At 29.1% G+C, this 19,555-nt stretch overlaps 3 protein-coding genes across 8 annotated transcripts; all 3 read right to left on the reverse strand.

The window, feature by feature from the left end:
• Positions 1 to 1,111: 1,111 nt before the first annotated feature.
• Positions 1,112 to 8,677, reverse strand: LOC126843316 (Bardet-Biedl syndrome 7 protein homolog). Of its 4 annotated transcripts, XM_050580756.1 has the most exons (16): positions 8,563 to 8,582; positions 8,086 to 8,179; positions 7,891 to 8,014; positions 7,708 to 7,822; positions 7,518 to 7,647; positions 7,253 to 7,449; positions 7,004 to 7,181; positions 6,682 to 6,766; positions 6,307 to 6,415; positions 5,473 to 5,587; positions 5,183 to 5,338; positions 4,832 to 5,028; positions 3,437 to 3,607; positions 2,717 to 2,826; positions 2,422 to 2,652; positions 1,114 to 2,358 (listed from the first exon to the last, which is right to left on the reverse strand). In XM_050580756.1, exons 1-16 carry the CDS (start codon positions 8,565 to 8,567, stop codon positions 2,222 to 2,224), a joined length of 2,154 nt encoding a protein of 717 aa, XP_050436713.1. In that variant the 5' UTR covers positions 8,568 to 8,582; the 3' UTR covers positions 1,114 to 2,221. The 4 variants fall into 4 exon arrangements, with proteins under 4 accessions (XP_050436729.1, XP_050436713.1, XP_050436703.1 ...); XM_050580746.1 differs by lacking the exon at positions 8,563 to 8,582 and having other exon boundaries at positions 8,086 to 8,194; XM_050580764.1 differs by lacking the exon at positions 8,086 to 8,179 and having other exon boundaries at positions 1,116 to 2,358; positions 8,563 to 8,677.
• On the reverse strand, positions 8,101 to 11,141 carry LOC126843360 (GDP-D-glucose phosphorylase 1). Of its 2 annotated transcripts, none has more exons than XM_050580841.1 (9): positions 10,679 to 11,141; positions 10,429 to 10,606; positions 9,640 to 9,781; positions 9,457 to 9,559; positions 9,088 to 9,191; positions 8,872 to 9,020; positions 8,746 to 8,811; positions 8,562 to 8,682; positions 8,101 to 8,204 (listed from the first exon to the last, which is right to left on the reverse strand). In XM_050580841.1, exons 1-8 carry the CDS (start codon positions 10,862 to 10,864, stop codon positions 8,564 to 8,566), a joined length of 1,047 nt encoding a protein of 348 aa, XP_050436798.1. In that variant the 5' UTR covers positions 10,865 to 11,141; the 3' UTR covers positions 8,101 to 8,204; positions 8,562 to 8,563. The 2 variants fall into 2 exon arrangements, with proteins under 2 accessions (XP_050436798.1, XP_050436787.1); XM_050580830.1 differs by having other exon boundaries at positions 9,640 to 9,787; positions 10,679 to 11,140.
• A 1,546-nt stretch (positions 11,142 to 12,687) lies between these two features.
• On the reverse strand, positions 12,688 to 14,823 carry LOC126843069 (uncharacterized). 2 transcript variants are annotated; one of them, XM_050580380.1, is made up of 2 exons: positions 14,628 to 14,823; positions 12,688 to 14,018 (listed from the first exon to the last, which is right to left on the reverse strand). In XM_050580380.1, exon 2 carries the CDS (start codon positions 13,993 to 13,995, stop codon positions 13,024 to 13,026), a length of 972 nt encoding a protein of 323 aa, XP_050436337.1. In that variant the 5' UTR covers positions 13,996 to 14,018; positions 14,628 to 14,823; the 3' UTR covers positions 12,688 to 13,023. The 2 variants fall into 2 exon arrangements, with proteins under 2 accessions (XP_050436337.1, XP_050436345.1); XM_050580388.1 differs by having other exon boundaries at positions 14,623 to 14,823.
• Between the last annotated feature and the right edge of the window lie 4,732 nt (positions 14,824 to 19,555).

Genomic DNA, 19,555 nt, shown 5'->3' on the forward strand with positions numbered 1-19,555 from the left:
TACTCGAATGTTATTTCACATAAATACGAATTTAAGGTCAGCAGAACGCACTACAAAAACTATTACCAACGGAAATTCTGAATGTAAAATAAAACCTAACACATTATCTTTTTTCAAGTATTCATTAGGTATATTATCATGAATATCCAGTAAAAAAAAAAATGCCTGGTCGATATAAAGTTTTGAAAAAAAAATGTATGGAGTTATAAGCATTTTGAGAAATAGGCTGGAGGAAAATCTTTAAAACTATAGTTAACAACAGAAATTATTAAGGTTTTTTTTTTTTTGTAAATTTTAGACACTTAAAATAATATAACTAGTCGATGTTAAGAAGACGTTGTTTTCGTTTTGTATAAAATTCGTATTTAGTACATTGGCGTATGCTTAACAGACAACTGTTAGAACAAGCATATGAAGGGCACATGGGAAAAACGGTAGTTGTCACAATATGAACATTTTAGAGTATAGCAAAAACAAAGTTCGTGAATTCTTCTACCTCTTACATAAGAACAAAAAAAATCACATTACATGCTACTCTAACAATAAATGTATTTATTTAAACAATCTATTGACATGAATAAAAAAAATGATTGGCATAAATTGAAAAAAACTAATTGGAAAAACATTTTTTCATAATGTGACAACTACCGTTTTTCCCCTGTGCCCTTCATATAATTAACAAAACAGCACTATATCAAATTATGTTTTTTCTTATTTCAATACATAACAACAGAAAAGTAAAAACAATGATAAAACCAACTAATATTTTCAAAAGGTTTTTCATTAAATACAATTACATAATCATTTTATATTAAATATTCATTTAATATAAAAAATTATTTTGTAAAACTATTCATGACCGGATATGGTAACTTGTAGCTGCCCCGAGGCCACAAATTGCATAGAACAATATTTAACAATTTGCATTTATTTGCAATTTATAATTGTAATATGCGTAAAAATAATATATATTACAAAAATAATACATTTCTTTTTCAAAATAATTTTTATTTAATTAGTATACCTACTTAATTTTTTATAAAAATAACACTAATATTGTATATTGTTTTGTTTTTAATGTTTGGCACACTATATTTATACAAGAGTAGTTGTCTAGAGAGTTTTCAAGAGAGTTATCGACCAGTATTATTTATTAATTATATTGTTATTTGCTGGTTAAATGGTTATGTGCTAATGGTAAATTGTAAAAACTAGTATTCAGCAAGATTAGAAATGAAAAAGTTTAATGATTTAAGATAATACTAATAAGGATAACATTTAAGGGTCTAAAACTAATTCACGTATAAGTTTTATGTTTACTTTATCAAGGCATTACTATTAAAGTATAAATGTTGTTACTATATTACCTAACAAAATGTTTTGGTCTATAGCCATCACGGACTGAAAATTATGCAGTCTGTGATAGTCTGACGCAATCAACTGCGTTGTATTAGATTTTGTTATGAAAGTTAAAGAGCTATTTTTCTATACAGGGTGATCAATAAGACACTCATTTTCTCGAAAAGTAATAACTATTTTTCTTTTTGAAAACATTTACCTTTTGGCTTTTCTATTATTTTCTACAGCTCAGTATTTTTACTTAAGTGTAGTGTGGTAGAGTAGTGCCGGCAGAAATAACATTTCACTCGACCCTTCCTCCCGTCTAAATTTTAACTTTTAATATTTAAGTTAAACTTCTTCAGTAATTATCAAAAACTGGTTATCGACCAGTCTAATTATTCAGAAAATGATTCTTAACTTATATTGGAAAATACTAAAAAAAGGTAAATGTAGTACCTAATATGTAGTAATTTTATAATATTGTAAAAATAACATATTAAATAACAATAATGTTTCCAAAAAGAAAATTACACAGATTATTTTAATACATTTTTGAAAATCTCATTGATATTAGAACTACAGATACTGTATTTGTACATCTTTAACTACCCATAACATGTAAAACCTTAAAATTGTATTTTTTGTACGTACAAGCTTTTGACTCTTGACTACAGATGACTACAGATTAATATTGATTCTAGGAAATGGAATAGCCAGGAAGTTTTTTGGGTCCCAACCCAAATGTTAACCACTGATTATTCGTTCTGCAGGTAAGGTTGAGGTTATTTTATTATTATATTAAATTTAGTTTAAACTATCGAGAAAAACTTTTTAATGGTATTGATATATAATTTGACATATCATATAATGGAAAACCGTCTCAAATAATAAACAAATCAATTGCCGAATCCAATGCATTACTAGTCTGTAAAAGGTGTTGTAGGCTGGCTCTAGAATCGGATTTCACGTTTAATCCCTTTAACTTGTGCCAGTCGTCGAACAATGACAAAGTTAGTGCTGAGAAAAAAAAAATAATGAGTTAACAATTTGTGCCAGCTATTCATTTTTTTTCTATTTTACCCCGTAAACGTTGTAGACGACACGGTCGTTTAGACACTTCTTGCTTTAATCTGTCCTCGTCGGCTATCATTTTCAAATAGTTTTCCGATAATGTTTCATCACCGCAATTGGCATTGACGGGCAACTGTTTCATGGCGTTAACTAGTTTCAATCGATGGTCGTTTTCTGTGTCCACTTTGAGTTTAGATACGATGGCGGTCATTACAGATGTCAGACTGATTTCAGAAATATCTGGAAAAAACCAAACCAAATAAAACCATTTATGTGATCATATTGTGTGGACATCCTAACTAACCGTAAGACATGTCTAGTATGATATTTTTTCTGGTCGCTTCTTTGCTGAAATTGTCCTTGAGAATCGATATGGCCGTTATGTTATCTGTCTTGACGGTTATCGAACCTCGGCTAATAATACAGAACAATTAACACTCTCATAAAATGTTTATATTTGATTTGTGTTCTCCTCAAAAAAAAATACAACATTTTGTTACACAACACAATTATTCTTATCTATATAATATCTGAAAACTATTTTTTTTTTAAAAACCTAAGCATACATTTTACATTCTTGGCTTACATAATATAGGATTTATTCCACTGAATCCAAATAAATTTCAAGATTTTCTTTGGAAAGTGAATTTTTCATTTAAATTGCTTCAAAATTGTCAACAACTCATTAAACAAAAATCATATTTATCTAATTTTCTTTTGCGTTAAAAAATAAAATACAACTTATAAAATAATTCTGAAATCGGTTTTAAATTTAGAATACAGAAAGTAAAAAAACAATGTGAAAAGCGTCTTGAAAAATTAAAAAAGGCAATTTATAATAATTTAATAAATCTAAAAAAAAAAAAATTCAAATATTATAAATTATTGGCTGTGGAAAAACATTTTTTAGACCGCCCTACTTATGTCTAATAGTTGATTTGTTCATTACACATGTTGATACGCATTGTATTTATTTGGATGGGTTTCGAACAGCAATATTTGTTGAGCAGTCGTATGTGCGTACCTGTAAGTACAATGTAAAATTGTACCGATTAACGAAGATACAAATGTGTATTCTACGTTTTCTTGAGCAGCTGGTTTATCTGGTATGCCCGGAAAACAATTTGAAATCCACGCGTGAGCTTCGGCAAGACTGAACCCACCAGTCAGTGTTAAAAAACTATGAGGTTGATAGCTAAAAACAGAATATAATACTGTCTAAGTACTCAACGAGCAACGTACAGAATTGTTGAATGGGTATCAATAAAATATTAAACAATACTTGAATCACAGTGATATTATACTAAAACCACCATCAAAATATTTGAAGAAAAAAATTAATGTAAAGAGTTAAAAATTGTTAATATTTTTAGAAATTAAAAAAAGGCAATAATGATATAATACAAAAAACATTGTCTTGGTCTTCGGCTGGAACGGCTAATAATTTATTAAGTTATTTAAATTTTAGTAAGTTGATAGAGCTTTAGGAAAAAATAAAAAAAAGATACAAATTTGAATATTGTCTAAAAATTATTAAGTTGTAAAAAAACACAAACAAATTGACCCCAAAAATAAAATCTACCAAATTGCAATTATTTTAAGAGAAAATGAGTGTCTGATGTTTTATTGATCACCCTGTATAAAAATAAATCGTTCCCAAAAAAAACTATATAAGTCCAAAAGTTGACCCCTTCGACCTCCACCCCCCTCCCCTAGAACTGAGAAAACTCCCTAAAAATGTACACATTATTCAACTTGATTAAAGCATAATCCAACTTTTTAAAAAATAGTCAAATTACTTCCAAATTTGTGTGGGATATTCTTTAGATATAGCACAATGAGACCAGAAAAATACCACCAGTCACCATCCCTTTTTCCCAGAAGGGGTAACATTTTTGTTTTTAGTTTACCTTTTTTAAGGTGCAGTCTTAAGACTGGAGGTCTGTAAATTGTACTGAAGATAGATGTAGTGTGGTGATCCTTTCATGTAGAAAAATTAATCAAAAATGTGTAGTGAAACTTTTCTTTTTAATATGAAAAACTCAAGAAAAAAAAACTAAAAACACGAATACAGTTATTATTACAATGATTCTGATAGTAGGGATGACTACTTAAGTTTGATTTTTTGTTATGTATATTAAATATACATAAACTGGTGTAATTTTTGTTTAGAACTAATAAACTGTAATTTAGTTCTATTAATTTTTTTTTTAAAATATTTTTGCTAGTTTTTTTACAATATTTAAATGTTCAAATCTATCTGTCAATATATTCAGTAGATTATTCACAGCTTACGTTGATGACACACTTTTAACACTCTTAAAGTCGAAACTTTTCCTCGTTTGATTTTTAGGGGTACTTCTGTGATCTTTCTACCAACTGTGCTGGACTTTTTTTTTTGTTAACCATATCAACTCACTTGTTTTCTTTGTAAGTTCTCTGATGGTACAAAAGCGGTTTTATGGGAAATGTACACACTTGACAGCTCTTAGGTTGCAATAATGGTGTAATATAAACGGTCAGAATCCCATGATCGCCTTCGTGGGACCACATTTTTAATTCCAACTTGGTAGTGTTCATCTGACATCTGTATGTGATTAATAGCTTATTGTCATCCTAAAAAATGTATTAAGACAAATGTTGGTTAATAAAAGGCGTCGAAGGTTTTTTCTAACAATTTAAAAAAAAAACCAAATATTATCAACTATATAATATTATATAGCCATCTTATTTTTTTTTTGTCCCATATATTATTATATTATTACTTTACCTGCTCATTGCATTTGCTTTTGCTCACCACGGCCGTGTTATTGGCTTCAACGTCGATCAAATGTATCAAACAGTTACATTGTAATAAAACATTGTCAATAGTGGCTTCCAATTCGATTATCAAATGATACGTTATATTTTCTGGATCCAAAAGCATCTACAATAATTACAATAAGATTATAATCGAGTTTGGACTAAAAAATTGATAGAATTCGATTGAAAATAAAAAATTCTACTGCAGCTGATGAAAATATATAATTTGTTTGTATGTCATTTATAGATTTTCTTAACTGTATTTTTGACAGCTAATTGTGGCAAAACAGAAATCCTAGAACTCTTTTGGGTGTATTCTAAATATTTCTCTCTCTCAATTGCGACTAGACGTTCTAAATCGCTGACTTCCGTCCTGGAACAAACGTTTCAAATTATTATGTTCATTGACTGCGATAAAAATAGTTATATGTCCAAATGTGTAGTGCATACCTGCATATTGACAATATCTATATGGGTTAACAATAGCACCCTATTGGTGGTCCTTATTTTTTAGTATTAAAATTTAAAATTTAGAGTTTTTGCATTTATGTGCACGACTCATAACCCAATAATCTTACAAGATATAATTTTTCTAGAGAACAATACTATCCATCAGGCACGTACTCAGGGGGATGTTTTAGCCTAAATGTTTAATAAATGTTTGAACACCCAAAACTTTTGGTTGTTCAAAATGTTTGGTTTTTTGTATGGTTATTTACTTATTCCATTTAATGTTATATTATACTTTAATACAGGTACATAAAACACCCCTCAAAACTTTCTTCTGCGTATGGCCCTGTTATCCATACTCATTGTCTTATGTTTTTTTCCATAAAATTGATCTTTAAAACACTGATTTATAGGAAAAACCCCTTTTTTCAAAATTCAACTCTCTTGAGGCTCAATGTTGAAATATTTTTCCAACATTTTGAACACTTCAGTTTTTGAGGTAATGAACAAATTTAAGGGGTGTTCCGATAATAGTTTTTAAAAAAAATGACCTCCTCTACATATATATATACACATGAGAACTATATATATATATGTATGAGAATCACATGCAACTTAAAGAATACACTTAACTCTACTCACCTAATATCTGCGATTTTTTGTTTGTCGTCGTTTAATATTATATTTGACGATTCTAAAACAACTTCTTTGTCGACATGTTGGACAACAAATGTCAAACCAAATAACCAACCTAAAACAGTATTTGTTTTAATTATTGCTTGTAAAAATATATACACATAAAAATGTGAACTGTCAAGTTTCTTCCCTAAGAAAATTATTGTAAAAAAAAAAAAAAATCAAGCAATGTTTTTTTTTTTTGCAATAATTTAATAAGCATTTATTGCAGCAATTTTTTTTTAGTAATTATTAATAAAATAGTTAGGTCTATAAAAGGAAATAATTTGAGTTGTACGATAACAAAACATTGTTAGTCGTTGATTGGCGTTTTTAACAAACCTGTAAAGCTTGAGACAACCACTTCTGGAACTCCATGAATTCTTACGGAACCACCTTGAATGGATGTTACACTTTCTGAACAAATCTGAGAAGAAACAATTTTTAAAGTACATTATAAATAACATAATGGGCAATGGTAAAAAAACTTCTTAATTATACAAAAAAAGTATTTAGCAAATTACTCTTTAATATTTCACACGCATTGAAAACTTTTACTATTACAAGAAAAAATACTGTTGTTACTAAAATATATAAAACCCTATTTTGACCACTAAAACAGAATATTCCATTATATTGATCTTAGCACATCATTTCGTCTTACATATTTGTATTTTTCAATAGGCACTGAGTTTGAATCCAACGAATAAACTTCAACAGAACCGCTTTGTCGGCCAACTAACAGATGATCTTCACCGTCAATATTGTAACAGTCCATACAAGTCACAGTTCCTTGTTTAGTTTCCTTGTTCAGTTCCCAAAGAGTGTTGACTGATGCATTTCTAAATACGAGTTGTCATTCTCAATAACGTACGTTGTAATCAATTTGTAATAGAAACACGCTTTGGTTTACTTTTCGATTTTAAGCAATACAATAACACCGTTTTGTAATCCGACCAGTACTTCATTCCCATACGATCCGCCATTGTTGTTCATCAAATGTAAGTAAGTAGGCTCTGACGGCAAATAAAATTTTTTTTTCACCGCCGATCCTTCAAGTATTCTAATGCATAGATCAGCACACGCCAAGATGGGCATTACGCCTTGCATCTGAAAGCACCGGTTACACTATCATTATTCATTTCTCGTCTTACGATAAAGTGATATTTAAATAATACCTTTATTACATCTAACGCTACTATACTATTGATCGTTTCTGGACACAAGTAGGTACTGTTGTCTTTGCAATCGCTAAAATGATTAAAAACGTGTCTGCCCGATACTAAAAGTTCATTTCCGGTGACGTACCTAAAGTGATCAAGAAGTCAAAAAATACCCATAAAAAAGTGTTGTTTTTATTTTGCGTACATGCATTTAACAGGTTCCGTTAGTCCAGTGTCGAAACTCAGAAACATCTGACCTTTCTTTGTATACCCTCGAACAGACGAACCCATCGACACAAATATTTTATCTTGCACAGTCCCTTTAGTAAACATGGCAAAAGGCTGTGAGGAATATATTAATAATAACAGAATAAACTCTAAGTGTTACCGAGAGCTCCACCTAAACAGACTTGGGTTATTTTCTCTAAAGGCAACGTTTTGAACAACATGTGTACTTTTCCTTTACGCATTTGAATCAACTGCAATATTCCCTCTTGATCGCCAACAATTATCTACACATCAAGAAAGCTCACATATTATAATACATACAACAATTCCAGTGCAGTATAAATGAAAAGAATACTTTTTGTGTTTTATTCTCGGTTTTATCGTTTTGAGCGGTCGGTATCACTTTCACACAATTAGAAGACACCATTCCTAGCAGAGTGTAGTCCACTCTGTACAGATCCATTTTTACACTTGCCCGACACAGTACAATACAATTATAATGTAATAATAAAATCTAAGACTACAGTAATTTTTATTTTTTCATTCACATGCTTCGATAGAGCCTAAATAATATTGCCGAGCCTACACAAGCTGCTATATTACATTGACGGTTGCTATGGTTACAAAACAATAAACATTGTGCATTATTCTAACAGTTTAAATAATTATTGGGTTTAACTTTTGCCCAACACTGACAGTAAACAGAATATGCAACTCAAACGCATGTTTTGATCTTACTAACTTTCGCTAATTGTTAATAAATAAAACATTTTGGTATTTAAAAGAAAAAAAAGTAATTATCATTCAAAAAATCAGTGTTTTATTAACTTACTTCATAAATTTAAGTACAAGGTTTTTATATTGTTTAGAATAGACGTAAAAGTGGACTGCGTAACATCTTTGAGAATTTTAGATATATTTTCTTCTGTGAAACTGTCAAACTCTGCTTGATCTAAAAAATGTAATAATTACAATTAAAAAAGATATTTAATTTTGATGTAATTGTATAAATCACCTTTTATAACCAAGTGACCAAATAATTCACAGATGGCTGGCGTAAATTTATCCATTTCTTTATAACCTAAAAATATTCATATTTATAAATTGACATTTTTTAAATTAAACTACAAATGGTAATAACCTGATGGATTTCTAGCCCAGACATAAATTCGAATACAATTTCTCTTGTCGTCTGCAATATTACTGATTTTATGGTCTATTCCTCTTGTTATGTAAATATTATGAGGAATGTTATAATTTTGAAGATGATAAATTAGGACAAAAACCTTCCTGAAATAAAATAACATTTTATTTATAATTCGAACTTAAAATTTTTGAAAAAAAAAGATTAATTTACTCAACAAAACTTGACAGTTTGTCGTCACAACGAAGTATAAAAACAAAGCCGTTGGCTGGATATTCTTTAATTTTATAACAAGGTCCGCTCAAATGTTCTAGATCCTATAACACATAAATATATAAAAACTATTTTTTTTTTTTTATTGAAACATTAAAACAACGATTAATTGCCCTTAAATTTAAGTGTTTTAATAAAAAAATTGTATAAGAATTATTTAATTTCTTATTATATAAAGAATACTTAAGTGTTTCCAAATAAATTACATTTACAAACAGCAGGTTGATTATAATTTATAGACTTAGAAAGAGAAGATGCGAACAGTAAACCGTATTGTTTTAACGTTAAAATAAAATTGTTTAAACTTACACACGATTCAAGATACATTTTATGAGGTAAATAGTACAAGTGTAAATGAAGATGATTCACTGAAGCAAAAGCACATAAACTATTAAAACCGATACGTATAGCTCTGAAAATTTCAGAGAACACAAATACATTTTTACTACCCAAACTATTGGACATTTTGGACGTCAACTTTGAGTAACTTACGGTGATGCGCTTAGAAGTATAATTTGAAGTGCCAAGCGCAGACTGTGTTCGTTGATAGATTGCGGTAATTTGCTTGACATTTTCGGCAAAATCAACGAATGAAAATCTCCCAAAGGACTCGCGTTTATCGCCAAAACGTCATCTGTAACTAAGCCACCAATATTTAGGTCAATCAAAATGGAAAATAATCATCAACTAAGCCAGCAGCTTTTAATTTTACATATTTCAGTTTAGGGTTAACTAAAGACCGGTTGTTTATAAGTGGATCACCATTTAAAACGATGGGTTGTCACACGTTTGTGATTAAGCAGCATCAGACAAAGTTTAATCGCATGTGCTGAGTATCGTCCAAAGTAACCGTTGCGCTACACTATGTTATATAATTTTTCGTCAAAGGTAGTGTTATAAAAATCAATTTTAATAGTAATACATTATAATTAATAAATCAAAATCAATTATGGTTGAAATATATTATAAATTAAAGTAAAATATTATAAATTTACCATTACTATCAAATTTTTCAGTGATTGTTTTTAATGCTAAACTTATGTGTTTTAGCTTCATACGAAACTGAAAAAGTATTTATTTTACAATAATTTTTTTTTTCTATTTTCATTTTCACTAATATTATCTAGTTAACTTTTTTTTTATTAATTAATAAAAACCGAAGGAAAATAACACGATTACCAAAACAATAACTATATTGAGTAAAATACTACTAAAGTTTGGTAAATGGAAAAAATTTGTTCCAAATTAATTATACTAAAATATCAAAATAGATATACCTACAAGATTGATCACTGGCGACCCGATCTGTATCAGTCGCACTGTTCTTATTGTACCTTAATCCAAACAAAAACTCTCGGCTATCGACTTTTGTAAAATTAAAGTCTTCATCGTTGAATGGCTCCATAACACTATGAAATTGTATTGGTACACGTCGTTTGGTTCCTCTGTTAGTGTTCAACTGGGGATAAAAAGAAATTGTCAAGCTGTCTAACAAAAACGTAGTTATTACACGGTAAATTCACAAACTTACGACCGCTAGGAAACCAAACTTTCCGGGCATTCGGACGAAGCGTTCGACTTGGTATTTATATCGGAACAATTCATATTGCTCTTTGTCCGACCACGATGATTTCAACTCCACATCGAACCGAGATTGAGCAGACAACGACGACCATGACGTTTCGAATATTAAATCAGTGTCATTAAATTCAAACATAATGAGGCTCAAAACTTATATTAGGTAAGTTAAGTAGAGTTAATCAAAGTATATTTTGGGATTGTTGAAAATTAATTGTGTTTAATGAATATTCTTTAAAACAGATTATGAACAGACAAGTGAAAACTGACAACAGTCTGACTCTCAAATCATACATCGAATATTAAAAATTATAATATTTAATCTATGCTTACAGCTTAAGCACTGAGAGTTGTGAACAGACAACTCACAACTCACAAGTCACAACAGTGAATATTTTTGAAAATTTCTTATCAACAATGAAACAGACAACCAAATAGACCTATGCAGTCAACACGTGACAATCGTATTATGACCCAAAGATAATAATTGTGATAATATTATCAGATTTTTTATCTACAAACAATAATAATTGTGGTTTGTATTTTAATTTTTTAATTAATTGCCTAGAATCTAGATAGTATATTTAAAAATCTAAGAGACAATTAGACCAGCTAAAACGTTTAGACAAGATCCTCAAAAATGAAAAGATTTTAAGAAAACAACAAATAGATAAATTTTTAAAAAAATATGATGTATATTTTTTAAATTGGACACAGAAAAGCGTTTTTGAATAGCGACGCTGTTATTAATTTCACTTTACAACAAAATTAGACCTTTTTTATGAACGAGAACGAATAAATATAATTATATTTCTTCTGCGTTTAATTCGAAATTTACTAGCACCTTAATTTGTTTTTGGCATCACTTCCAAAATTGTAAACAATAAAGTCAGTTTTCTTACTTTCTTTTGAGTAAAAAATGAAAAATGAATTCGCAAGTCGTTTTTATAGTTGGTAAAAAAAAAAAAAGAATCTTCGAAGAAAATTCCAACAAAAACATCATGTATTTTGGTTCTTGTTCCAAAACCGTTGTGATTAAACCTACCTTCTTATTTATTTTATAGGATGTGCAATTTTAAATTGACGTATTAAAATTTTTTTTTAATGGCCCTTACACAGGTGGTAAGCTAAATTTGAGCAATGATAATTAATTATAAAAATTATTTTTCATATTTTGTTAATACATTATTTTTTTAAATTTAAATCGCTGTACCTATCCTTTTTTATCACTCGGAAGTGGTGGTTGTGAAATAATATTATATTACAATATTATTATGTCTATGTTACGGCTTACGCCTCAAATAATAGTTTGTAATAGCCATTTTATGTTTTTTTTTAATAATTATATATATTTTATAAAAAAAATTGTTAAAAAACCTACATAAAAAAAAATGAATGTTGTTGAAATTCTGGTCAGAAAATTGGACCGAAGTTTAAGACTAGTGTTTATAACAATTGGTTTCTGTCGTTAGATCTTAAAATATAATAACAATAATTAATATATTAATACTTAATTTAGTATTACCTTAGTAATTTATTTTAAATTCACGACCACACAACGCGATTTTCGTGTCATTTTATACAGTGTTAGTATAAAAGCAGGTACAATGTTATACGAAAATAAAGTTCAAGACTTAATCTAAGACTATTTTAACCATTTTATTTATTTAAATGTCACTTTAACTTAACACAAGGGGGATTTTTTTCTTTTAAACTATTTACTGGAGTAGAAAAAGAAAGGAAATTGTTTTTGATAAATAACCAATAAAAATATGTAGGTATTCGGTATTACATTATGTATAAATAAGATATTAAATCAAAAAGAACACCTAATTAATAACAAAGTGCGTTAAATTACGAATAAATACAAGTTCTTCCAAAAATATTATAAATATTCATTTGTAATTTTAGAGTATTACAAAGTCAATTACTAGGATTAACCTAACAAATGTTATACACCGTTGTCGAGTTATACAATTAAAAATAATATATATTACAATCCAGATTCATATTTGTTTTATAATAACGTTACAAAGTTAGTTTGGTTAATAAAAGCCAAGTTTACATTAAAATAATATAATAATATAATTTGATAAAAAAATATACAAAAAATATACTCATAAAATATATAAACATACATAACAAAAACAAATACTGAGCATTAGAAAAAAAAAACAATTACTTAAAACACTGAACAAAAATTGTTTTCATACAATTACAAATATTATAGTACATCAGAAAACTTAAGAGCAAAGAGATGAAAAAATTATATTTTATATACAACTAAGAAAACATGCGTTATTGAGGGCGCATGTTAATGTTTACACAGTTCTTGCCCAACACTGGCAGCTTAGTCACCCAATCGGGATAAGGCGGCTGCAACACACCCGATAACATCATATCTTTGACACCCTCTATAACATTGTCGGCTTTCAGTTCTATTCGAGTTTTACACATTTTTCCAGGTAAATTACCGTTTCCGAACATCGATAGGTCACTCTCCACGTTAATCGTAAAGCTATTCAACACACGCTTTTTGGTTCCAAACAATTGACCAATGTACTCTCTAACATCTTCATCGCGATAATTGTTCGTCAGAGCTGTTCTATGAACGTCATTTTCTTCGTTTTCTTTGTTTTTGTCTTCCAACAAACTAACCATAGACAGCAAATTCTTTCCCGATAATGGATATGGCTTACTCCGAGACCCTCCAACGGATTTAATGACAATTTTCAACAGAGTGCCGTCTATGTTACGAGGTTTGTGAAAAATGTGAGAAACATTGCTAGCAGGTATTGTAAAAAAACTCGGCACGTTAAGTTTCAATTTTGTTTTCTTGTTAATTTCGGTTTTGTCTACTAACACCCAAAAAAATTGATTGAATTTCATAACGTAAGTAATGGCATTGATATTCAACTTGTCCAACATTGCTTGAATATTGTTTCGGATTCTTTCCTTGTCCAATAAATTCTGTTTTACTTTGTCGATTGTAACAGTCCACCAAGAACCACTCTGATGATAAATCACATCGACCAGTAATACACGATGGTAAACCTCCATGATGGATTCTTTGTCCTTGAGGTATTGAAAGATCACATTTACTACATTTGTTACGTTTAAACGCATACGACATTTCTCCACAAGTTCAACCACATTTTTCCATTCCAGATTCAAATGCAAAATTTTTAACAGCTGTTGAATTTCGCTCATATTAAATCGTTTCATTTTTACAGCTATTTTATTCAACATCAACTTTTCCGTAGTTGCCATGTCTCGTTAGTTGTATAAACAATCTAAAACACACAAAATAACTATTATAAAATATTTTTATTTTAAAAATAAAATAAACAGACACATAGTTTGATAAACCGTTATTTTTCTAAAACGATAACATCGTTGAGTATAAAGCCAAAAGGCAAATAATTTTTCAACGCAACATTATTTTTTTAATCCAAACACTATTATACTATAATATCACCATACGACTCAAAATAGCTATAGGCTTTGTTATTTAAATTTAAAACTGTGTACGGTCGATCAGAAAGTCAAGAACATTCGCCATGACTCGGGCCTTATCAATTTTTTTCTATAATGGTGTTTATCTCAGCATTCTATTAAAACGAACATTCGTAAGTCTTGACTACAAGCCAGTGTTGAATTTGGCCACATTAAAACAACTGTCAATATCGCCAAACGAGGGTGCAGAAAATTTAGGTGTTTAAAATAGTGTGCCGACAAGTAAGAGTCGATATCATTTTTACAAAAAAAAAAATCAACCAATATTGAATATGATTGCTAAATAATTATTTGATCGGAAATAAAACAATCAACTATTATGATGTTTGTAAACACAAAAATTTAAATGCATAATTATTGATAATAAAAAACATTACTTACTGTACCTATTTATGTGGCTGAATGCCCTAAAGGTGAAACCCAATGGCTAAAGTACCGACAAATATATTACAATATTTAAAGTAAATGGTATTAAAAAACATAAAAGTAGATAGTAGCAAATAACTAAAATATTATTATAACTTCATGGGTCAGATAAATAATTGTGAATTGTATTTTTCTTTTCTCTTTCCAAACACATTCTGTAACGGACGAACGAATGCCAGGAGATAACAACGAATTTCATGGAATGTATAAATTTACTCTTCCAAGATTATATTTGAATAAAACATGCATAGACAATATTCTGAACGTACTTCAGCTCTCATTTTGTGCAATTTGAATTATTTCTATACTAATTAAAAACTTGAATAGTGATTTTGTAAGTTTAATCGTGTACCGTCATAAATAAAGCATAACGCCAAAATAATAATCTATCGGAAAAACAATTGTACATATTAAATAGGTGTTATTTTATAATTTGATAAGACTACGCCCAGTATTAAGATTTAAGTAGGTCCCATGATTTCCCCATTTAAGATAGCATAGATTATAGCACATATTCTAGAATACGTTATGTAGGAAGCCAATTTTCTTTTGAACATTTTCAGTTTCTTGTAATTAAATAAATTCAATTTGTAAGTTTTATTTTTTTCAATATTGATACCTTATTTGTTTACATAAAAAAAAACAAAAAATCGGCTTTCTGAATAACATATTAAAGTAGCCAAAGAACTCGAATCTTTTTACAGAGTTTAAATAGGACTATCCTAGGTAGTCGAAATTTTGTCTGGCTTTTTGGTCTTTAACTTAAAAAAAAAACAGACCGCATACAATTCCCTTAACGAAGCACATTATTGTTTTATGTAACTAAATTGCCTACACTTGACCCTGTTTTTCAACAAGGCTATTCGACGGCTAACCAGCCGTACTCGCGTCATGACTCGCCGTTGTACCAGGGTCCAAGGAAAAGCAAACCTTAAGAGGGCTCTATAGTATTGTAATAATACAGCTGTTGTGTTTGAAATCCTTGGCCGTGTGGCAAGGGGGTGGTTGTCTAAGACCCTGGTACACAAATTTTGCAATCCGCTCATGATCTTGCCCACCTGTAATCCGCGAAAAATGGTTTTGAGGTGACCAAAAATGTAAGGGCGGTGTTTACAGTAACCGTATACAATTTTTACAATGGTCAGAGAAGAACATTATCTTCGGGGTAGCGTTTTAAGTTTCTTTATGTCTCATGCACAATCAACATGATTCATTCGTGAAGATTAATTTTTTTTTCATTTTTATTATAAAAAAAATTTAAGTATAGATATCGAAAAAAAAATTAAAAACGATACCCCATAGATAGAATGATCTTCTCTATACACGGTGAGCATTTGGATAATCTTCTGTAAAATACTGGCCTCGCGCAAAGCTGTTTTTATGGGAAAAAGTTGTAATTTATTCTATGAATTGCTTAAGTAAATTTTTTTTCATTTATAGATTCGCCCCTGATAGACAGGGCCATAAATATTTTCTGTGTTTGGATCTCTGTTTTTGTATCTATTGATTACACGGGCAACCTACCAAAAAGTCCGGGACGTTAAAAAAAAAAAAAGGTTACATTGGCCTAAGCGTTTTGCCAAAAATATTGACCCACTAATGATTTTAACTGATTTTAACTCATTTTAACTAATGATTATTCCAAAACTCAGTGTCTTCTTCGGATTCATAGATACAGTGAAGAAATCGGTGTGAGAGCTAAGCCCCTCCCCCCCTTTATCGATATATATATAAATAATATTGAAGTTTTTTATATCAACTTATGACTAAAATAACAATATAATATAACAAGTGAGATTTATGAAATTTATCTTTGTCGGTTTTTCTTTAATAGCCTATGGTGAAGGCAGATCATGTCGGGCGCACTTACTTTTAGAGTTATGTCGAAAATGTTCCTTAAATGTTTTAAAATATAGAATTTTCTCGATGGTGAATTTTTTACTCACATTTAGTGTACGAGTACGTGCAATAGTAAACGAATACAATGATATTATTTCACAAATTACTCATTAGGTATAAAGTATGAGCATAAATAGAAACAATATTAAGGGCAATGGAAGGGTGGTTCAATATTGGTAATTTGTATTAGGGACAAGTTAGCTGTGTTAACTTTTTGTCATTACTATTATTATTAGCATTTACTTGGAACAAATTTTAACTCCATGTTTACAAAAAATGGCGTGGGAAATATGGGAAATAATGTTTTACAATTCAAGGGGGCAAATTCAATGGTTTATAAATTACTACGCATAATTAACAGCTAGCATTTGAAAAATCTGGAATACTTATCAAACTAATTTTGAGAAAGTTATGGCGAGCGGTAGGTATTTTAAAGTTGACAAATACTTTATGTTAGTATGGATATTTTTTTTAACGTTATTATTTTAAAGGAAAAGGCATACACTTTTTTAACTTTTATCTTTACGATGTACGTTTAGTGTGGGTACAAAACTATAAAGTTTTTTCTTTTAAATATTAAATTTGCGGCATCGTTGAAACAAAAAACAAATTTTCTAATTTTAAGTTGTATTCTAAAATTTAAAAAAATACAGGTATCCAAAAATTTATAATATATAGTTTTTAAAACCTATTATTATATTATAATGGTTCACGGTATGTGCTAAACAATAATTGCGGGATAGAACTTAAAGCTAGTATTTTTTTCCCCGTCTCTTTTGTATGATGACAAGTTTTATAATAATTGGGTACCACTTACTTTACGTTAGCTTAAAAAACAATTAAATTCAAATTGACTTAATGAGTAACTCCGAAATATATAAAAAAAAAACTAGAAATACTCGGACGACTGGTAATGTGGTGTATAATAATTGTTGTAATTAGTATAGTTGCAAAGTAAATATAGACATGTTATTAAAGTACATAAACGTTGTAGTTATGTTTAACTGAAGATTTACATTATATACCTATAGGTAACAACGACAAAGCACATAATGTTAACGTCATACGCCACGTTAAGTATATTTACATATTACTATATTAAAACCATCATGTCTGGGAAAAACAAAATGACATGAGAGTATCGTCGATCATAGTCGAGAGAGAAATATAAATAAACAACCTTCGAATTACGAATTTACACACACCAGCGGAGTTTGTACTTAAGTGTAAAATAATTTTTTTGGCAGTTTGTCACCAAGTGTGTCTGACAGAAAATTATATTGTTTTCAAAGGGTTAATATCCTCAAATGTTTAACTTAGGCGGTCACAGATCTTTCAACTGATTATGTCCCGACAAATCCCTTGCTAAATAAAAAACATTTCAACCGTAGATGATAAAAATATTAAAAAACAATAAATATTTAATTTAAGTGGAACGGAAATCTATTAAATTAAAGGGTAAAGGATAGGCAATATTTGACAAAAATGTATCAACTAGCCATTTTAAACATAATAACTTATTTTAAGTATGATAGTAGTATCCAACCCGGTTATCGACTAGTCAACATTTTCAGCAAATTATTCTTAATTCAAAAATTTAAGTATTTAGTAAAGTAGTTTCCCTTAATAGTAAAAGCAATACTATGTGCTTAGAATATCCATACTAGTACTTTTGATTTTTATCAATAAAAATATAAAGTTTGACTTCCCAGGTTAAAAAAACCAATTCCACACTTGTCAAAAATTGTAAATAAATTAAAAAGTTTCCAACCCTTTTAGATGAAAGGGCTAATGATATATTCTTAGCTTTTGATCTGACTACAGATATTTATCCAAAGAATATCAGTCAAGTAAGTGTATACAAAATATAGACGACATACGTTTCTACTTTTTGTACGCCAACTTGAATTGTAATATTCGGTTATTTTTTGTTTTGTTTTACTTATTAGTTGTTTTTTATGTGTTCGGTATAAAATGCAACGTCAAGTTGATGTATATTTTAGTATTATCGCCACTCGTGAGTCGTGACTCGTGACTTTATAAATTAAGTGATGATAAAAATATAATTTTAATAATATATTATAGTCTTAACTATTTTCTTTTGCCGAATACTTACTTCATCACACGCCGTGGTAAAAAAAAATTACAAAAAAAAACAACAACATAATATTGCAATTATATTTTTTTACATATACAATTATATTAATATTATGTTTACCCAAACACATTTTAAAATGTCACTCATTGCGCTGCCACGCGTTAAAAAAATATCAATTGAAAAACACATTTAAATAAACAAATGTGTAAATACACTAAATATAAACCACGCCAAATCGTACACCGTTTGATCGGATCCAAAATATTTTAAATGGTCAACAGTAGTCATATTTCCCAATTTTATTAAAACAAAATGTAAGAAAATCATACATGCTATATCATCGAAAAAAATTAACCTTTGATAAAAAAAAATAGTTTAAATATTTGAAACGATTTCAAACAAAAGCGCACATTTTAATAAACATCTTGACCTTCTCGGTTTTTATTTTCACTCAATATTGTCAGTAAAGAAATTCAAGAACGGGTTGATATATCTCAAGGTCAAACATATTAAAAAAATTATAGGTAATTTTTAGTGGGTACAAACATATTATTTCTGTAAAATCTAACATAATATGTAGGTATAATATATAGTTTATACAGTTTTCTAGATAGATAGACGAATACAAATGTAAAATGATTCCAGTGACAAAATATCGGTTTATACCGCTTAACGGTTTGTGTAGGACGAGACAAAAAACATATTGTATTGTGAGCAAGAAATGCATTAAAAAAAAATCATAATTATAACAAAAGTCCTCAATGACATAAGTCATGACAATGAGGAAGCCGAGAAAAAGACAGCTTAAAACAATAAGCATTTTTTTTGTAGGTATTTTTTGTATTTTCAATGTGAAATTGGTCATAATATGAATCGTTTGAGTTGTATATT

The sequence above is a fragment of the Adelges cooleyi genome, unplaced genomic scaffold, assembly GCF_023614345.1.
Source record: "Adelges cooleyi isolate 19-005CV unplaced genomic scaffold, UGA_ACOO_1.1 ACOO_flye_CR_arks_rails_tigmint_CR_PRNA_108, whole genome shotgun sequence".
Classification (NCBI taxonomy): Eukaryota; Metazoa; Arthropoda; class Insecta; order Hemiptera; family Adelgidae; genus Adelges; species Adelges cooleyi.

Bases quoted from the DNA above. Each gene is read 5' to 3' on its own strand.
- LOC126843316 (XM_050580746.1), bottom strand. From the start codon at position 8,193: ATGGATCTGTACAGAGTGGACTACACTCTGCTAGGAATGGTGTCTTCT. The intron at 7,823-7,890 runs GTAACACTTAGA...TGTTTACTAAAG, and splicing joins CTGTTTAGGTGGAGCTCTCG to GGACTGTGCAAGATAAAATA. The intron at 2,359-2,421 runs GTAAAATAGAAA...TTTTTTTCTCAG, and splicing joins TCGTCTACAACGTTTACGGG to CACTAACTTTGTCATTGTTC.
- LOC126843069 (XM_050580380.1), bottom strand. From the start codon at position 13,995: ATGGCAACTACGGAAAAGTTGATGTTGAATAAAATAGCTGTAAAAATG.
- LOC126843360 (XM_050580830.1), bottom strand. From the start codon at position 10,864: ATGTTTGAATTTAATGACACTGATTTAATATTCGAAACGTCATGGTCG. The intron at 9,560-9,639 runs GTAAGTTACTCA...TGAAATTTTCAG, and splicing joins ATACTTCTAAGCGCATCACC to AGCTATACGTATCGGTTTTA. The intron at 8,683-8,745 runs GTGATTTATACA...TACATTTTTTAG, and splicing joins TGGTCACTTGGTTATAAAAG to ATCAAGCAGAGTTTGACAGT.